The 21,348-nt window shown below is 42.6% G+C and overlaps 1 protein-coding gene across 4 annotated transcripts in view; it reads right to left on the bottom strand.

Annotated features, from left to right (window-relative positions):
- Positions 1 to 21,348, bottom strand: part of CYLD (ubiquitin carboxyl-terminal hydrolase CYLD) — a 100,684-nt gene that overhangs the window by 12,048 nt on the left and 67,288 nt on the right. For all 4 annotated transcript variants that reach the window (XM_084588697.1, XM_084588696.1, XM_084588694.1 and 1 more), the window contains 6 exons: positions 19,321 to 19,363; positions 15,292 to 15,532; positions 13,769 to 13,860; positions 8,709 to 8,772; positions 6,984 to 7,104; positions 6,215 to 6,323 (listed from right to left, as the gene is read on the bottom strand). In XM_084588697.1, the coding sequence (XP_084444823.1) occupies positions 6,215 to 6,323; positions 6,984 to 7,104; positions 8,709 to 8,772; positions 13,769 to 13,860; positions 15,292 to 15,532; positions 19,321 to 19,363 (670 nt within the window). The remainder of the gene's footprint in view (positions 1 to 6,214; positions 6,324 to 6,983; positions 7,105 to 8,708; positions 8,773 to 13,768; positions 13,861 to 15,291; positions 15,533 to 19,320; positions 19,364 to 21,348) is intronic.

Here is a 21,348-nt window from a genome sequence, read left to right on the forward strand (position 1 = left end):
CAAGCGCGCGCCGGCTCCGGCGCGCGCTTGGGTTTTTCTCCATCAGATTAAACGCTGACACGGCATACCTTGCCTTGCCTTCACGACCTTGCCGTCTGGACCTGGCCTTCTTTCACAAGTGGTGGAGGTGAAATTAGATCCCCTTGCTGCCTTGTGCCCTGCCTCTCGCTGGAGCTACGTTCCGGTCGCCGTTTAACCACTACCATCGTCATGTCAACCGAGAGCAGTCCCGACCCGGCCGGACCCTCTACCTCGGCTACACCGCCGCCTCCGATGGTGCCCACACGACAACGCGACCCGCCGCTGTTCGCTGGTCGTCGCGACGAAGACGTCGATGACTGGCTTGACACTTATGAACGCTGCAGTGCCTACAATCGGTGGGATGATGCTTTGAAATTTCTGAACGTATCTTTCTACCTTATTGAGGTCGCCAGAAATTGGTTTATTAACCGCGAGCCCCACACCACAAACTGGCCCACTTTCAAGCAGCAGTTCCGACAGTACTTCGCTGACCCGGCTGTTCGGACGGAGATCGCAAGGAACAAGCTCGCTACCCGCCGTCAAGGTCCCGATGAGTCCTATGCGTCATACATAGAGGCCGTGCTGTCACTCTGTCGGCGTATCAGTCCCACTATGCTGGAATCTGAACGTGTACACCATGTCTTGAAGGGAATCAATTCAATGGCATATAACACCCTAGTTGCCCAAAATCCATCAAGTGTCGATTCCATTATAACGACCTGCCAACGCCTCGACCAGCTACAGTCCTCCCGATTGCAGCCCAGCTTCACTACTGCCCCGACTTCTACTGACCTCGATCTACGAGCCATGATTCGAGCGATAATCCGCGAGGAGCTCCAAGCTCTAAGCCCTTTCTGCCAGCACGGGTGCGATCATTCGTCTCCTCCTAATGACGCCGGCCTCCGCCACATCATTAAAGAAGAGTTGGCCACTATCAACCACCCTGTCACACCTGATCCTCCTGCACCTTACCCAGCACCTCCACCACTTGTGAAAGAAGGCCAGGTCCAGACGGCAAGGTCGTGAAGGCAAGGCAAGGTATGCCGTGTCAGCGTTTAATCTGATGGAGAAAAACCCAAGCGCGCGCCGGAGCCGGCGCCGCGGGACGATGATGATGGTATGTACAAGAGGAAGACGAAGATCATGGTATGTACAAATGAAAGAAGATCCGTGGAGGGCTCACAATATAAGCAAGCTCTTAACGAGTTTCACAAACCAAAAATCATGCTATTATGTTAAGAGACTTCTGGTTAGCACGCGAACGTGACAAGAGCCCTGAAGCTGAATGCACAAGTACACTCAGCACTATAATCAAGACTACAAGAGGGATCCTGAAAATCTAACCGCGTAATAATAGATGGTATAGTAGTGAAAATAGTAGTGACCATGAGCAATGTGCGAGTTCACAGGTCTGCTGGATGAATAAGAATGCAACCAGGGCCTGTATTACACCTTTGCATTGTTTTGAGAAATGTCGTTTTTGCCCTCACCTGATTGGTGGAAACGCCAGAAGCGGATATCAGTTCGGTTGAGACTGAGTGGTGGCAGTATCTTATTGCATTCCTGTTGCAGGAGCAAAATGTCCAGCACCACCTAGCAGAACTACTGCTCCTATAGCTCCTAATGCCAATAAATGCATGGCTTTGCAGTGATAAGTGGTGGCTGCTCCTGCCAACGATGGTAAACCAACAGAAAGCTAGCTTATTTGGAAAACACTGCATTTGACATAAACCTTTAAGAGGAAAGGAATGGAAGCAATTTGTAGTGTGTGCTAACTTGCCACACAAAGCATGCTCGCTGCTGTGCTGAAGCAGCAAGTCATCATGACGACTTGCCATCTGCAACATCATTTCATGTAAGTTGCTTCTGACGCAGACTGTAATTTACGTTTTGCATTCAATTTATGCAAGTGCTGCAAGAACCACGAGATGCCACTATGATGCATTCATTTTACCTGCAGTAAATAAATAAAAGGAATGAGCCAAAAACTTCTTGCCGTGTTTCTCTTTACTATATATGCGCTTTGAGATTTTTCAGACGAAGTTTTCGGAGGTTCGCCACAGCACGAAGTGCACAGATGTCCCACAGGGTCTGAAAATTAACCTGTGAGCTAACTCACGAGCTCAACTCAGAGTCACAGCACAGTGGCTATCAAGAACTGTAAGTGACGCTGAGCCTGGCATGTCCAAACCAGTCTGTTTAATGACATGTCGCTGGCAACTGACCATCCACATAATGATCAGGTTCATGCTGTCAGACACTGCACATGATCATGATGCGAGATGCTCAGACTGTTAGAATGTTCCAAAATAACGAGTGCACGTTTGGGCACATTGTTCATGCAGACACAACCGATTGTGGTGCCATCTGGTTTTTAGAAAGTGAACCACTTCTACAACGTATCGGTGTTTCTCGTTAAGCCTGGGAAATGCCGGATCATCCAATGAAATGAAAAGTAGATTGTTCAACGAAATGAGAAGGAAGCCGAAATTGTCATCCAATTTGCAAGACAAGACAAAGCGAAAGCACTGCACACAACTTATAGCCTGTTGACGTGCCGACAAACAGTAACATCAATGAGTTCACTCCGAAGTGAGAGGTTCTGCCTTACAGTGCACTCCCATGTTGGCTATTTTATCTCATTGGCACTCGTGAGCATCTGCTATGGGTGCTTACACTATGTGTATGATACAACAGTGGTTTCTGTGGCACTTTTCATTGCATCCAAGTTTCCACATCCAATTCTGGCATAGGCACCAATGAGCTGCGGGCGTAAATGACACTTTCAAAGCGATGCAAACTTGAAATAAGAGCCCAAGAGGAATGTAGTGGCCCTGTGAAGAATGAAGCCAGATGGATCCCACGAGACAGGAAAGAATGGCCAGGGATAAATAAAGCCAGATACGACCGGTGTTAGCATTCAACATTCAAATGTTCTAAAAATATTGAAACATATTAATCACATGCCATTATAACTTTCAAATCTGTACATATAGAGGGTTCGCGCTGAATATTCGGCCGGAAATTCGGGGAGAGTTTGAGGGTTTCAAGGATAAAAGGGGGCAATAATCAATGAGGTGAAGAATAATTTTTTGGATCACATGAATTAAGAATTCCTTGACTCTTGCTTAGCTCAGATTTCCTTCTCCATGGCCACCATCTCTGCTTCTGTTTCTCTGACCTTTCGGCAAAAACTGTTAGCCTTCACAAGGAGAGTTATATTATTCTTAACCTCAGCATCTCAAAAAGCTAGCAGTTGACTGCCATAAATATATAAGCATTTTCTGCAGTTTTTTTTTTCTTTTTAATTCTCAAACTCCAGCTTCAGCCCCTTTCTTTCAAATGTACTTGCTAAAATCTTGCTGCATTCTCACATTCATGATGGAAGAGGCACTCTGAGCGATTCTTCGTCAGCATGCATGAAATTTACAGATGCCACTGGCCTGGAGATAAGCTTAGAGCTTTCAACGCCACTTTTCAATGCTGATTCACTCACTGTGTGTCACCAGGGTTTACAAATATTGAAATTTTCGAATACAACTCAAATACGAATAAGGCGAAGAAATGCATTCGAATATCGAATTGAACATCTGATCAGTAAAAAGAAAGAAAATGAAAAAGCAAACATTGTTCATCTTGCTTATTTCAGAATTCACATGGTATTTGAAAATAAAATTGAACTAGCATTACACAGAAGTGTAATTCGAGTTCACTGAAAAATGCAGAGTAAGTTTTACACAGGATTCTATACACTGGTTTTCTATACAGGAAGGACTTGCATGAATCCAGGTCAAACTGTCACATCACTGCAACTGAAAAGGCAGTGTTACAGGGGCTACCGCGGTTGCTGTCAAGGCGAAGCTTGGGCGTCCCCTTAATTCAAATCGTCAAACCATGCATACCATGCTGAACACAATTTTTGCTCGTATCACTAGGGTCAAGCCATGCTTTTAAACCCCCCCTATTTTCTTTTCCATCTGGTCAATCGCTCCAGCACGGCCATTCACGATTGTTATCGAAAAGCTGGTTTGCTGGCGCCCCTTCGCGAGGTGTGTCAAAAGCTAGGTGTTTGCCACGATGAAGCAATCTTCCTCAAAGAGGCGCTCGCAGTGCATGAAATGAAAGTCATCGCATGACTCTCGTTTCATGTGCTGCGCTTCTACCTGCGTGGCTATCTGGACTTGAGATTCTTGCCATGCCATACGCACCCCTCACAGCGAAGAAGCACCTTACTCATACATTCATCACAGCGAGCACATAGTTTTGTCACTCAACACGAAGTGGAACTCGCAACCAGGCCTCCCACCCACCCACTCGAGTTGCCCAATGCTCGGTGGAAGAAACGATCCAAAAGCACCGCAAGGCATAGTCAGTTATACGGTGCAGCCACAAGGTGCAACACCAGTAGCGGCGGGATTTTTTTCTACAGTAGGGCTTAGTACAAGCGCTTAATTGTGATGCATATATCATGCTCGAGTGTTTTGAACAACTTTTTTAAGGTGAAAGCCTTTATTGCCTCATTGTTATCGTCGGCAAAAATGTCACGCTTTTGCGGCGGCTCTGACTTTATTGCCTCATTGTTATCGTCGGCAAAAATGTCACGCTTTTGCGGCGGCTCTGAGACGGGATGAAGTCATGGAGGTCTCGACCAATCACAGAGCACCACCACAGTATGCGCGAATGCGTGCCTTATATGGCCATTATCAATCAATGATCAAGTACTAATTAATGACGAATTAACTAATCACTAGTTAATGACTAATTAGTGGAAATTACTCCGTTGATTAATCAATTAATAATTAATGACACGCACTCGGTAGAATCAACCATACAAGACTAAACGTAGAACAACTGCGAAGATACAAGGAACGCGATCTCGTCGCTGCTAAGCAGAATTCACTGAATAAATGCACTCGCAGAATGTGAAAGAGTAGTTGCTCGCTTTACTCGTAGCAGCATTCATCGCTACATGCGCAAGTCGCGTAGCAGAATGCAGCACTCAGGCTTTCGCCTTTGATCACTTTAGTCGCCAAAGTGTCCTTGAATTTTTAGGCTGGAGGCACATCTGTTTTAGCTCTGCACTTCAAATTCCATAATCAGGAGCACTGGAAAACGATACCTTCTCTTGCAGGGCACATAGTATCGACTGCAGCAAGGTAGAAGCACTTCTTCCCAGTGAGTGCATAATTATGCTCTTCTTGCTGTAGCCAAATGCACAAAATATTTAAGGTAGCAATCTGCATTTGCAGGTGAAGAGAATGCATGAATTAGTCCTGCATATCACTATACCTGTCAGCTGAGCTGAGTGCACATGTCGTTTCTCCCTAGGAACGCCAGCATAATCGGCAGAAAGAATAGCCTCCTAAACAACACGCTGCCACTAGCGGTGCACACAAGTGGCTGCTGTCTTGCCGCAGTGCGAGTGTGCCAACAGAACACTATCCTTTCTGCAGCCTTGAACGCAACAGTCGGCACCCTGTGATCTTGGTGCCTAGACCAGGCATGGATAATGTAAGAGGTTATGCTTCCACCCACCATAACCACGTTTGAACCAGGCAGGCCGAAACTTGCATGACATTCCAATTCGCACCACACATCCCAAAACAAAAAGGCAAAATGATACTGTGACGAAAACTGCACTCAATGACTTAAGAAACAACATCACTTATGTCAAAAATACAAGAATGCTCCTCAGAGGCAACAGTGCAAGAGGGAGATAGCCAGGAAAGTAAGCTTCCCAAAAGGTTCACAAAAAAACAATGCGCTTTCGAGAAGTTCCAATTTAAAAATGGTTGATTCACAATAGTTTACTTGTACAAAAATAGGGCAGTAGAAAAATGTAGACATACTAGGAAATAGAAAGAATGAGACCAGGAAGCAATTCTTATGACTTATTAAAGAAAGCAGGTCACTAGCGACAGTGGTTCAGCCAAGGTTTGCGTTGTCGCTTTAAGGTTTGCCCATCCTTTCCCCTGTCTCCCAATGTTCCACTAAGAGGCTCTGCTAGCTACCATACATCCTTGCTCCTTAGAAGTTAACAAACTTGATGCTATTTGTTTTAAGAATGCATAAAAATTTAAGGAGTTTCAAGGACTCTCGAAGCAGTTCTTAAAAAAAATAAAACAAGGGCATCCAACGACTTCAAGGGCCTGTGCAAACCCTATACTTCGTATCCACTTCTTTTGGTACTCACAATTTTCCAAGGCATCTGTAATGTCCAACTCTAGGCTAGGCACAATGTAGTCATACAGCTTAAACTGCTTGCCACAACGAGGCATCTGGATGATCAATGCTTTTGGAATCTGCAAACAAAATGAAATTCAGTTGGTTCCAGCAGTCTGAAAAATCACAAACTGCATCTGCCTAAATTCTGCCCACTTGCAGAAAGGTCTGGGGATAAATTCAATGCACACTAGAGAGCTTGTCACTTGAAGGAATAAAAAAGTTCCCTCAATCATCAAGTCTTCCTGCCACCATTTTTAAGAACACCAGTGAGAAACAACTTTGTATCCTAGATTAATAAAAAAAATTTAATGTAGAGCAATCAAAATGATAATTCGCAAAGAAAGCACAAATTTGATGCAGTGCCACACATAAGGCACACCTTTACCATGCACAAATGCCAAGTTGTTTTTAAGTGTCAAAAGAACTTCACTACTCTCCCAATTGAAAAATGAGTTGCAAAACTTGCTGCTAGGCAGCACATGTCTAATTATCCACTGTTCTTACTCAACCTGATTTCAATGGACACAAACACACAATAAAATGAAAGAATGGAGAAAAAAGTGAAAAACCATATGTCAACAGGGGAGCTTAGGTGTACAATGCAATCTGAAATCATTCCAAAAGTCTAGCAATACCAGTTATTTTCCTCTTGCCAAAAACCCTCTGATCGTGAATCAAATGCTTATTTATACACAACTGCATGATCACAATTAGTAGACATAAGGGGTATAGCTGACCTCATTGAGCTTGATCTTGGATTCATGAATGGACTGGTGGAAGAGCTGCTGCACAGTAGGAATCTCCAGACGCTCATCCTTAGCGACAAACAATTGATAGAGGTGCGTTTCCTGCTGCGAGCTAAGGAGAGCAAAGAAAAAGAATGACATTTCATTTGAAACTTTTTACCCAGAGAATAAACTGCTTGAATGAAACTTCAACCTGTAAGCAGTTTCTGATGCGAAGTTGCTATTTGCATTTGTGTGGGCGGCAAAACCATTTTGTTTCCAATCCCTGCAGGTACAGGTGCAGACATATGTAAACGAAGCACACGTTTCGCTTCCAGTTGCTATCATGTCACCCCTATCGGACATAAAGAAATATTACTTGTACACAATACAGTGCACTAACATCTATAGATACCTGCCTGCATATAGTACAGCTGCAAACTTAAATTAGGCAGAGCAGAGATAAGAGGAACATTGCAGATATTCCTCAGTGTTCCTTTACCAGCACTACAACTTCAGTGAGTAGCCAATTACTGGACAGCACCCTCAGAGCCGTGCCATCACCAACAACTGATATAGCAAATATTTCTGCTACTCCGAGTGACTTTACTATAAAGGAATTCTACTGTAACATATGCAACATAGTAAGCATGAGCACTGCTCTGAACTTTCAAGGCAGAACACATAAACATGCAGCTTGCAGACTGCATAAAACTAGGCATATGCACTTGTGAAAGCATCATCAACATACATTGCATAGGCACAATAGGCACAAAGAGTAAAATGGGTGTGTTGATGTAAGTATTGCCTGGATTGCTGCCAGAAGAAAAAAATCTTTGCAATTTGCTAAGCCCATTCAGCTCTTGAATTTCTTGCAAGACAACCTTGTATTTTGCAAAGAGGTTCTAAATCACCAAAAATGAATAGGTGAGCCCTGGCAGGCACGAATGATTTGTGTAGGCATACATGCCTGCAGCCCTGTATATTGTGTGCAGTGTTTCACACGTACATTACATATTGCCAGTGTTTCCCATAAGCGTGGTTTTAATGCTTAATGCATCCCTGTCTCAGCTCTGAAAATTTTCAGCGGTAACTACAGAGTGTATAGTGATATGAAATACTGATATTTGCAGGTATTGTCAAATCTCCACTTCAAGTTTGGTTTGGTTTATGGGGTCTAACGTCACAAAGCGACTCAGGCTATATGAGAGACACTCTAGAGAAGGGCTCCAAAAATTTCGACCACCTGGGGTTAGTTAACGTGCACTGACATTGCACAGCACATGGATGCCACACCGTTTCGCCTCCATCAAGAAGTGGCCTCCACAGCCAGGATTCAATTCCACATTCTCGGGCACAGCAGTCAGGCGCTTAAACTACTGCACCACCACAGCGGGGCAAATCTCCGCTTCTCCTCTGCTATAAGTCAATTAGGCAATGATATGTGCAGATTCACTTTCAACTGCATATGACAACTATCCCAATGAAATCAGCACCCAAGATAACATTTCAGTAATGCTATGTCTATTTGAGTTCTTAGACCACATCAATTGCAGCATCTGACACAAGTGTCAAGGGTAAAAGCTAAGAAAAATTGCGGGCAAGTTTTCTCATAAAATTCCAGTGTAAACAGTAAAAAAATATTAAAATTCATTACTAAAGGAAAAGCCTACACAAGAGCATGAATGCAAGAAAATATTTGCAACAAATGTAGGGTGCATAACCTATCCCACTCACCTCAACTTTAGGAACGGTGGCACATGTAATGCATTGATCAGAGAATTTAGGAACTCCTCAGGATCTGCAAAAGACAAATAAGCAGCATGAAAAATGAAAAAAAAAAAAAAGTCAAAGCAGAATTTTACCCTTCTTATAACTTCCCTAGCTATATAGCGAATTGCATTCTGTGTCACTACCTACCGCACCAAGGGCTGCCTCTCATTTCGTGTTTTCCTCTAAATGGTACACAACTTTGCTGTTCGTGGTGAACATAAACGAGAAGAAGACTCTGTAAAAATTTACCATAACATGCGCACAATGTTCAGAAAAGCAGGCTAATAAAAAAAAAAAAAAAAAAGAAAAGAAACAAACAAATGAGCGCTTGATTGTGGATGCTTAGCCGCATGGACGATATACTTGCACGCAGGTGGCAGTGTGGATATATTAGCCACGCCTCCCCGGTTTGATGTATGCAGACGATATTGTGCTGCTAGCTGAGAGTCTGGAAGAATTGCAAACTCTAGTTAAGTATTGCGGACACGAAGGGGACGCTCTAGGCTTCAGTTTCAGTGCAGTTAAGTCGGGTCTGATGATTTTCAACGGCTCAACTGATCAGGGTCTTAAAATACAAGGCCATGAAATATCTAGAGTAGCAGAATATAAATATCTGGGGGTATGGGTAAACGAAGGATTGGCATACATTGGAAAGCATGAGCAATCACTTAAGGCCAAAGGGCGAAGGAATGCCGGGATAATGAAGCATAAGGCATTGTGGGGATATAATAGGTATGAGGTTTTGAGGGGTATTTGGAAAGGAATTATGGTGCCCGGACTTACTTTTGGAAATGTGGTTTTGTGCCTAAAATCAGAGGTACAGTCGACATTAGAAATAAATCAGAGATCCGTTGGACGATTAGCACTAGGTGCCCACGGCAAAACTACAAATGAGGCGGTACAGGGAGATATGGGCTGGGCATCTTTCGAAGTACGGGAAGCTCAGAGTAAAATATATGAGGAACGCCTGAGGAAATTGGACGGTAACAGATGGGCAGCTAAAGTATTTAAATACCTGTACTTAAAAAGCGTTGACTCACAATGGAGGAAAAGAACTAGGAAACTAACTAGTAAGTATGCTAGTCACAAGGACGGAGAAATAAAGAGCATTAAGCAACAGGTGAAAAGCACAGAAGGTAAAAATTGGATAAATTCGATGGAAAAGAAACAGTGTGTGGAATTATACCGTAAGTGGAAAATGCAGATCAGGAAGGAAGATTTCTTTGATAACTCAAGAGGCAGTGCCCTACTTTTTGAAGCTAGATCAGAGTGCCTTAGAACACGCAGCTACAAAAAGAAATTTAACAATGGAGATTACGCATGTGCCGTATGTGGAAATTCCAGAGAAACAATTGACCATATTATGCTCGAATGTAATGGTATCCATCCGGAAGTTGATGCAGGCGCAATCACTGTTCCTGAAGCTCTGGGGTTTAGCGATACCAGTGGTCGGGTGAATAAACCGGCGGTGGAAACTAGCAAAAAACGACTGGAAGATTGGTGGCTTAAAAGCAGAGAAGTGACATAATGTTAGTAATGTAGAAACAAAAAATTTAAGAAATAGAGTGATGGTTTAGTTAACCAATCTAAATCAATAATTAAGATATATGGAGAAAAATGAGCATGATAGCTACTGCTACCACCCCGTTTCAAAGGGGACGCTCCTAGTATATTCCATCCATCCATCCATCCATCCATCCACGCAGATGTGAGCACCATGCCTTTCAGCCAAACCGCCGCAGTCGAATTTTGTTTAGTTGCTAGAACATGAACTGCTCATATGGTTTAATGAAGCCAGACAAACACAGTACTTTCCTTGCTGGAGAAAGGAAACAAAGATGCTTTCTTTCAGCATGACTGTATAAAATTCATCATACCTTGTAGCACTGCAATGACATAGGTACTTTTCAGGCCTTTACAATTTACAAAAAAAAGTCGAGCTTATGCTGTACAAGAGCCACCCGGATGGTTCTGTGCCATTTTTATTGCTGTCATCAACACAAAGACCATCAGTGCACTGCACTGTCACTCCCTTCAGCAAGAACGCTGAACAGTGACATGATAGTCCAACTTTTACAAGTTCCATGTTTGTTTTTGTCAAATGGCTCCAGCATTTACCTGTCACTAATTCTTAAAAATAGGCTTTTGAGATATAAGGATGGCTTTTGCAGCATGGTAATACTAATATTGGCTGCCGTCAGCAAACACACACAGTAAAATCTTGTAGGTTTGGTTTGGTTTGGTTTGGTTGGTGGGGTTTAACGTCCCAAAGTGACTCAGGTTATGAGAGACGCCGTAGTGGAGGACTCCGGAAATTTTGACCATTCGGAGTTCTTTAATGTGCACTGACATCGTAGTACAGCACATGGGCGCCTTGCTTTTTGCCCCCATCGAAAAGCGGCCGCCGAGGCCGGGATTCGATCCCACATCCTTGGAAACAGTAGTCGAGCGCCGTAATCACTGCGTCACCCCGGCGGGGTAACAAATCTTGTTAAATCGACCACTGTAATTTAAATAATTTGGATAATTCAAACTAGGAGCGTGGTCCCGGCCAACACCCATGCAAGTCAATCAGCACCAATTATTTCGAATGGCGGTCACATCGCAATATGACTGGCGAAGTCAACAGTCATCCAAATAAACCTTCCCAAACCCGAATAATAAGAAAGAGTGGCACCTGCAAACCTCGGGTAAGCACGCTATAGCAGGCAACATGATAAAAGTGCTCCATTGCCAAAATATAGCTACGCATCATAGTTTCAATATTCATTTCTCTTAAACTAATGCCACCCCACCACAGCCATGGGGCATGGGCATCAGCCAGTTGCAGTTTTAGACACAGCATTGTGTGTCATTCGTTTTTCATATTTATTTTTGGATGGCACTACGCCAATCTAACAGTTGTGACACCTATGCATATTTCTCTCTATTGATCAAAGTGCTTCCTCCATTCTTAGGGTATGCCATCGTGTTTTGAGATGAATCCCTGCAGAGTCCTTTCAGTGAAGCATCCTCAAACACTATGGAGCCATTTGTGAAGAAGAACCATTGCTAATGCATCATGCTGCGAAACGGGCCATGGAGGCACTTTTGGAGCCGTTCTTCAGCATACCAACAGTGCATAAAAAGCAAAAATACTGTTGTTGTAGCTTAGCTTTACCTCTTATGTATAGAAAACCATATTAGAGGAGTTTGTAATATAAAATTACTGCAATGCGAATGAATTTTGGCAGTTTTTATAAGAATACTCAACCATTCAAGCTTTTGGATAATTCATACACTTTTCGTACTCCCTTGAATGCCGAATTTATGACATTTTGCCGTAAATAATGTTACCTAGTAAGCTGGTAAACTGATTTCTTATAGGCAACTTCCTAACTTGTACAGTTCAGAAACTAATAATAATAATAAGAGATGTACAGCTGACCATTAGTAATAGCCATATCAATTTAAAGTTCTGAAAGTGCAACTACCTTCTGTGCTGTAGCTCAGTCAATTGTGGCCATCTTGTACACACAGCAATGCTCACCAGCACACACTCCACGGTACATGTGCCATGTTGCATTCTCTGTACCACCTATGCTACAGTGCTAACAGTTGCTTGCTGCACTTGCTGCTTCAGCCCAGGAAGGAGAGAGAAGGTCACATGACAAATACACTTTGTGAGTAGTGTGTACTTTGTTACCCTAAGAGGCCACTGGTTATGTGTCTTTGCATTATGTGCCCTACCAGTGTCTATTTCCTCTTCGAGATTTCACTTAAAGTACCATTAACTTGAACTCGTGTTTCAGCTTGCTTTTCTGTCCTCCTGTCTCGCAAAAATATCTGTCATTTTCTTCCCAGAGCTTCATGCACTGTTTGCATTTTACTTTCAAGCCTTTTGGTTACACTTCAAGTTCTTTTCTTATATCTTCTTATCTTTAAGATATAACTAGTACTCACTTCCCTATAGAAATGCACTGGAAGAAGCAATTTTTGCATCTGATTCCATTATGAATGGCCAGACTTTATGCTGCATGGGAAAACTGTGGCCCATTAGTATGCAACTACGCATGGAAAGAAATTAGATTTCACCGGGGCTAAAACGGTCACAAATGCCTTGCCAATTTCCTAACTGTTTCAACAGCACTAAAGTTTGTAATTTCAAAAGTATGATTAAGAATATGCTGGACTGTTTTCTGCACCAAGCTCCTAGTCAAACATGAACCAGTTTTCAGAGTATTGATATCAAAGGAGGTTCTGTGGCATAAGGCACCACACAATAGAACTACGGCAATTTGTTTTTAGGTTGTCTCTCTCTCAATATTATAGGGCAAGGAATAGTTGCTACTTTCCATACTGAAAATAGGGTATAAATGCACACCTGATTTCAGGCTCGAGCAAAGTGGAGTTCTGGGCCAGTTAGTAGGTCATGATTTACAGGGAAGCTTAGCGCGAGACAGACGAGGAAAAACAAAACAAAACAACTAGCAAGGGAGCTTCTTGAGGAGTCATTTATTCATAGGTTAGGAAGCAATAAGTGTGTGAGTAAAACTTTGGTTGTTCTGTTGCAAAAGGAGGCTTTGTTTTTAAATGCTGTGTAATTTATTTCATATGCTTCCGGTATTTCTCCATGTTTTATCTGCCTTCGTGTAGCCCGAGATTTTCTTGTTCAGTTTGGTTTATCTATCTCCTTTATCCAAATTCTGTAGATAGCTGAGCATGCGCATACAGTTCCTCAAGCTCGTACATTTTTTTTTGCTTCCAATTTCAGTTGCAAGTTAAGCGCTCGTCCTGCGTCCCTTTCTTGTCCTTGTCCATCTCACGCTAAGCCTCCCTGTAAATCAGATTTCAGGCTCCTACCACCAATGAAGTGCAATAACAAATAGGTGCAGTCCCCTACAGCAATACTTGACAGCCACTACAAGCAGTTCGTATAACCTTGTCTTGAAGGTTACCATTTGTCACATGAAGGACGTCCTTCACGAGAGTTGCACACAAACTGTAACCATATGAGTGCACAAATAAAGAGGAAACATGCGCACCTTTCTCTTCAGTGGTAAGCCCCGAGACACCTCCCAGGGAGTCGAGGAGCTCTCGAAGCCTCATTACATTTTCATGAGGCACATATTTTTTTCTAGAAAACAGAAGAATGTCATTAAAAGAGGGAAAAGGAATACTACTTGATGATAAAGCATTGAAACACAAACAAAAACAATTTGTGCAATTTAAGACTAACTTTCAAAAGACTGCTTTCAAACTAGCTGTATAATGCTCAAAGCAGACATAAAGCATGAAGTCTGATGCTGACCAACATTGTGACAATCCCTAATATCAAAACATTTTTAAATAGACAGAAGAGTTCCTTCCACCCCTAACTACATTAGGGAATTTTGAAAAACTGCATTCACCATGTGTAAAAATATTTTTAGTGCATGTCACCTTCTTTCTTAGTTCCTAATTCTTTGTCAAAATAGTTCAAAACATAACGAAATGTATTGTGTCACTTTATATCCACCATACCGAACTGAAAAAAAAAAATAATAATAATAAAAAGCCCCATGGGCTATTTAATGAGCGCTCTTAAAGAATGAAGAGATGCAGAGCTATACAGCTGTCGCTGGTAACTTTTGCCTTGCTAGCAAGCAAAAAGCATGGAAGCTCCTTTGTCAAATCAACAACCCCAGGAAGGAGGAAGAACTTAAAATAAAAAAGGGACCAGGAAATGCCATTTACTAAGGTTGAGAAACTTAACAAACAAGCGATAGGTATTCTACCACCCATCACTCCACTGCAAACAATTTTGAGCTACATTCATCCACAGATATTGGCGATTAAAAATGATGTCCCTCCTCTCCCTCCTCAACTCATACACTCCAAAATCACAGGATAAAAAGTAAGAAAGCAGATAGGGGGCTGCATCCACACATGAATCTGTCATTGGCTGACATTTGGTTTGTAGACTTCTGGATATCCCACCCATTTTCCTCATCATGTGTTTTCTCCCCTCATGCACATTCATTGGTCACTGCCTTCCTCTTCCTTTTTATCTGTGTTGTGAGCCATAATGAACCCGCAGCTCAAAGGATGACTGCCGTCAACAGAAATGTGTGGCCACAGTAAATTAAAACCGTGTGGGCGATGGCACTGGCTTTGCTCACGCACGCCCGGAAGGCTCGTGCAGCAACACAACCAACGACTTTCAGAGCTGCTGAAAGTGTGGCCATCTTGGCTGCAGCGAATGGAAGCCTCCAGTGGCCTGTCACTCACCATGACATCACTATACTTCTGATGTTACACACTGATACAGAATAGTCCCAAAAACCAACACCACCACCGACCTGCCCACAAATTTCAAAAAGCGCGTTTTTTTTTAACACATGATAAATTGCTGGCTCTGTTCCACGGAGCTATTCTTCGGGCAAATGCCCAAAAACGTTTGTTCCATGTACCGCACACATTTACCAGTAACCTTTGAACCCATTTACTGGTCCCTTTAATTTAGCAATATGTTATGCACACATCAATATATGAAGAAAATGAGATACTAAAAATAAAAAATACATACCTGCGCAGAGTGCAGACAATATCATCCCGAAGAACTTTTTGAATTTCATCATACTGCGGTATGTCAGCCTCTTCACGTGCCCGGGTCAAAATATCATCAAAGACATAAGTACAGGAAAACATAGCAAAAAGTGTAGCATCCAAATAGCAGGAATTGTGGTGTCCTTGTATGCCTCCATTATCTTTGCACATAGCTTCTACATCCTCCTCAGTTTGTCCCATTACTGGATCAAGATAAGGGCCTGAAAAAAAAAAAAAGAGGAGCCCTCACTGTTAGGACTAAGTTCTGAAAAATTTTCTCTCTTGCAAGGACGAAAAATATCTTTTAGTCAATAGTACCTTTTTTTCTAATAGAATGTGCACAAGGAAAATGCTATGACAATAAATATTATAAAGTAGGTCACAACATCCAAAGCTATTTTTAAACATGCAACATTAACCCAATCAAACAAAGACTCCTCTATCAGAAAACAAGTTCTTCAAAATCAGATGCTGAACCAAAACTATGCTGGCAATAACTTGATTGCTGACACAATTTCATGCAGTGCATTGCACCAACAGTATGACCAACAGCACAGACAGAACACACAGATGAAACAAGTCTGGACACCATATTAGCAGCCTGTTATGCCAGCTTTCCCTACTTTGTTGGCACTAAACACTGCCATCTCATTTCATAACAATGATTATGGAATTGAAATAATATATCAGCAATATGGGGCATTCAAGTGCTGTGTGCTCATTTGTAGATGCATCACAAGTGGACTACTACCGCCATCTCATTACATTACCACGAAGCTCGACCACAAACAATCAGTCAAGATGGACGTCTCCGTGTTCTACGGGTCAGCACGTCAGTACCTTTGAAATATTTATTTATTTTGCCGTCATTCTTTCTCAGTGGTAAATGAAGGTCATGTTCTGTTGTTAATATGCTGGCAATAACTTGATTGCTGACCCAATTTCATGCAGTGCATTGCACCAACAGTATGACAAACAGCACAGACAGAACACATAGATGAAACAAGTCTGGACACCATATTAGTAGCTTGTTATGCCAGCTTTTCCTTCTACTTCATTGGCACTCACCAATACCATCTCATTTCATAACAATGCTTATGGAACTGAAATTATACATCAGCAATATTTAATTTCGTGCATTAATACTCCGCTCCATACTACAGACATTCTCTGGCTAATGCCAGTTTAGTATGCATGTAGTTCAGAGAATGTAGCCTAGAAGAGAAGCAATTTGGGCCTGTTGGCAGGTCACAATGAAGTAGAGCTCCTTGCGTCTTTACGCTTCCAAACCTCGTCCAGACTTTCAAAGAATGCTTTTAAAATATGCAGATGCCATCTCTGATTAATAAACATTCAATGAGGCCAACGCTTCAGTGGCAGAGGGGAGGCAATTAGTAGTCCCAGAAAGATGATGCCCATGCCAAAAAATATTTGTTTCCTCTCATGCGCGTATTTATTTTTAGTCACACAAATGAGGTGCATCTAAACTGAAAAAGGGCAAAATTATGTATTGTTAAACTGGCTTATCTGCAATAATAACACCTTCATTCATTCACGTAAAACTGTGAAAGAGTACAACAGGTCAGCCTAAGCCAATAAGGCATGTAGCGTTGTACTTGGCTGTTGGACAGTGCAAATTGTAGACATCGAGATCACAAGTATGAAAATATTGACATACACTGATAGATCTCGCCACTTGGTGGCAGTAACGAGGGATAAACTCATGCTTTAGGTAAGAATTTAGACATATTAAATTGGTCAAGAAAGTTGGGTCTGGGCAGATGGCGGTGCCATGCTGTGCTCTTTTGTTATGGTTAGCATTGTAGCTGCCTGGTGAGTCTAAAGTGAATATACTACACTTTAATACTATGCCACAGTATCACAGAGACCGTTGTTCTTGTTCATATCGACTTAAAAGAGTATAGTCACCGAATTTTAGGGTCTGTGCTTCATAATTTGCAATGATGCGTACACGGTCACCCCATGTACACGCCTACAACCACTAAATAATTTATAATCGAATTTCTTTTCTTACCTAATTCGGTTTCAATAGCCGAGCGATAGCTATGATGTCAAAGTGAAGTTTACGTCACATGAGGGATGAGAAAAACAGCGATATAATCGTTCCTCTGTAGTTTGAATTCACTACAACGCTAAAGCCAACCTGCCTCAATAACAGAAGTCATAACAAATGAAGATTGTTTCATTATGCGCGTGACCAAGACTTAAATGTGACGTAAAAGGCATCACTTGGCTGCTGAAACCGAAACTGGGGAAGAAAGAAAATCCAACTACAAATTATTTAACAGTCATAGGTAAAAACCACGTGGTGATCCATATTCAGTAATGCCTCACACATCTTTAAAAAGAAAAAAGCCCTCTGGTACTCCACTGCAACCCTGCAAATTTGCAACAGTTGCAGCGGAGCACCATAGCAAGACGACCAGCGTGGCAGGCTTCTCATTCTGAACAGCCCGTGCCGAGCTTGTGACCCAAGCATGCGCTGTACATCTTTATTTTCCTCTAACACAGCTGGTAATGCTGATCTCAGCACCTCCGCTTTATAGCGTCGGCGGGCGCTATACTCCTTCAAGGCTGCCCATTTTTCTCTTTTAATGCATTACAGCTACTTTTATCCTTTAGTCTTGCTTTATACGCTTTTAAAATGCTTTCAAAACTGAAATCACACAACTGAAGACACCGCTATATTTGTATGGCAGTGCCAGGCAGTGCTGTTACAGGCTAATGCAGCCGTTTGTATCTGTTGCAGATATCACCAGGTTTTATCGTGTTTATTCATTTTGTTCTATTTCTAACTGCTTTTGTGCTCTGAGTTATAATTTTAACAAAATATGTGCATTTTAGTGGAAGTCAAGTTCTGCGTGCGGCCTAGACGGCACGGCAAATGATGTGTTCAAAGATGCATAGTTACCATACTATGATGTCAGGGTTAGCAGATGCTGGAGAAAACAAGACTACCATATTAAAAAATTAAGTTTTGAATTGTTCTGCTATGTTTCTCAGCTTCACAGTTCTGTATTAGTTAATTTGAAAAGGGATCCTTCAAGTGTCACAAGAAAAAATAGTTGAAAAAGTCAGTAGACAGTCCCTTCAAGCAAAAACAGGCATGACCAAAACTAAACTGACCTGAAGCTATATCATTCAAAGATAACACCCTATGACCAAAACTAAATTGACCTGAAGCTATATCATTCAAAGATAACACCCTATTGTTTACGTAAAAATGAAAAAGCAGTACACATTGAGGCGAGACATGCTAATTAACAAATGTTCTGAGTTTCCTGCGCAAATGAGAGGTGACTGACATCTGCTTTCAAAAATTATGCAAGGATGGAAACGGTCGCAGGAGACCAATGCTTTACCTCCCTCAAGTCACTAGCATCTGCTTTTGGGTTACTTTCAATGAATAAAAAAAAAATCAAGCTTGAGTACTTCAAAGGCTACGTTTGATTACACAAGTCTAAAAAAGTTACAGGAAAGCTAACCAGTTAAGTAAATACAATATTATAGTCTAGAAAGTGGGAGTTACATGTGATAAAGTACTATTTAGAATACAACGCTTTGAACATTCAATATAAATGAGCAGAGCAAATCAAGCTTGAGTACATCAAAGGCTACGTTTGATTACACAAGTCTAAAAAAGTTACAGGAAAGCTAACCAGCAACTTTCTACTCATATGCCGCCCCTGCCACCTTGCAGTGGGCTAAACATGGGTTGCAAATCCAGTCTGTGAATGATAATTTTTGGGCTGGGTACAGCTTTGCAGCAAAGCCAACTCAAAATGTCTTGCTAGTGGGTAAGTGTGGCAATTGTTTAAATCTGTCAGTATTTAACCACAAACTAATTATCACAGTGCTTGCGTTAAGGTACAGCCAGAACAGGTAGGCCTTTTGCAAAGTTACATGCATTCCCAAGTAAATCACTATAAAAAGAAGATATAAACCTGCTACTTGAAACGCACATCAAAGCAACGACACTAAAACTCACCGCTTCTGTCCGGCGATGAAGAATTACTTCTGCAGCCTTTTTCCTGCAGTGAAAATACCACAGATGCATTTTCATGCATAGCAGTGAGTCATACAGCAACATCACAAATAATGCATACCGTGCAATGCACCGGTATGCATTACAACTATAAATATCATCATCTCAAAAGAACGACAGTTGAAAAGTAACAAGCATACTGTCTATTCCATATTTTTTCTGCCCGGTTTGTTAGTTATCTGCAAACTAACTATTTTGGCTCAGACTCGCCACAAGGTAGTTTGCGATGGTCTACGCTTCCCGATGGGTTATTTAACATAACACTGAAATTTGCCCGAATTTTCCGGAATTGACGAAAGACTGCAATTCGGCTGCAGCGAAACTTTTCGTTGAAGCTAAAGGAGCAGACGATTCGACAGACCGCGCCATCTGGCGAGCTGCGAAACCCCGGGACCTAACCGACCCGCCTCAGCCCTGCCCGCGTTGAAGATTGGTTGCCTCGCGCTTGGCCAGATGGCGCGGTCAGTCGAATCGGCTGCTCCATTCAGCTCAACGAAAAGCTATGCCGCAGCCGGCTCCAGCCTTCAGCCGATTCCGGAAACTTTAGCAAATTCGGATGTTAAACTAATGAGAGAAAAACGCAGAACATCACGAACTACTTGACTGTGGAGGCTTGAGCCCAAATGGTCCAGTATTTGCCGAGGCGACATTGTGCAACCCGGAAACAATTTTTGATTAAAATAGACACTGATAGCGCATCAGCCGAAAAGTCAAGTCTTCGCGCACATCACTGCACAAAAGGCACAAAGTTGATATGTGTGTCCTGAGGCCTGTGGCTGGCGACGGGGATTAATGCTCATACTTGGTAGAGTTGACACATGTTTATATTGTAACAACGTAACGGAGGGGGTCAAGCGCCTATCCTGTCTATGTTCATGTGCCATCTAGCGCCATCCATTGCACTACAAAATGAAAGTTAGAGGAAATAGGTAACCCCGCAATCTGATAATTTCAACAACAGCGGTTCGCACCTGCAACACGTTGGTCGTGACTCCTCGAAGCATAGTTCTACTTTGAGCGATGGAACCGCAGCAGACAGCAGTGAAACACAATAGTCAAACCAAACCACCGTGCGTGTTAGCACACAAGACTAGCATAAAATTACTAGGCACTGCAACAAAATTATGAATGAATCCCTCAGGGCCTCACAGGAGTACCGGGCGTGCGTAATACGTAACCCCACTGATCCCAAGGCATGCAGTTAACTTGCAGTTATGGGCCGCGATGCGCGCCCCACTCGCGGCGGAAAGTCCGGACCGTCCATGGACCGTCTGTAGCCACTGTACCGTCTGGTTCCGAGAGGCGGCGCAGAGGCGCTAAGCCCATAGAGAAACAGCCTGTGAACAGCCGTGAAGCTGTCTGGACGTGGACACGTGGGTCGCACACCTCGCTCGTTAGTTGTATTCGCGGCATTATGTTATATATATTACGTGGTCACAAATGGGTTATTGGGTTGCAGTCGGCAATCGCACACATTTTTTTCTAGCCAGGTACAATATTTTTCACGTCTCAAAGCGACGCGAACGTTGGACGCCGTCCTGACCATCAGTGAGCTGGCAATCGCATCCGGATTTGTCGTAAGGTGTTCATCCCAAAAGAGCGCACGCTACAGTCCGCTCAATTCGTAATCCTTCAAGCCGGAAAATAAAAAAAAAAAAAAAGAAGAAAAGAGAAATTGGGAAACTCCTATAACTTCTGGCACGGATTAACTAGCATGCCCGCCAGAATGAAAGCGCGTGCACTAGGTGCGCGCCCAGTGGCGCGCTCGTGGATGCAGTTCATTATTGTATAATTTTTATTTACCTTTGCTGTGGTCTACATTTGCCAAAAGGGTCACTGTCCACGATAGCATGTACGAACACCAGTGCAATGTAGAGAGATCAACAGGCCCGCATGTAGCGCGTTTCTAATTGCATATTTACTAGTATTTTGCTTTCTTGCGTCGCATAGGTTCATGAATTTATGGATGTT

This window comes from Amblyomma maculatum, chromosome 1, assembly GCF_055883805.1.
Source record: "Amblyomma maculatum isolate TAMU_Amacu chromosome 1, ASM5588380v1, whole genome shotgun sequence".
Taxonomy (NCBI): domain Eukaryota; kingdom Metazoa; phylum Arthropoda; class Arachnida; order Ixodida; family Ixodidae; genus Amblyomma; species Amblyomma maculatum.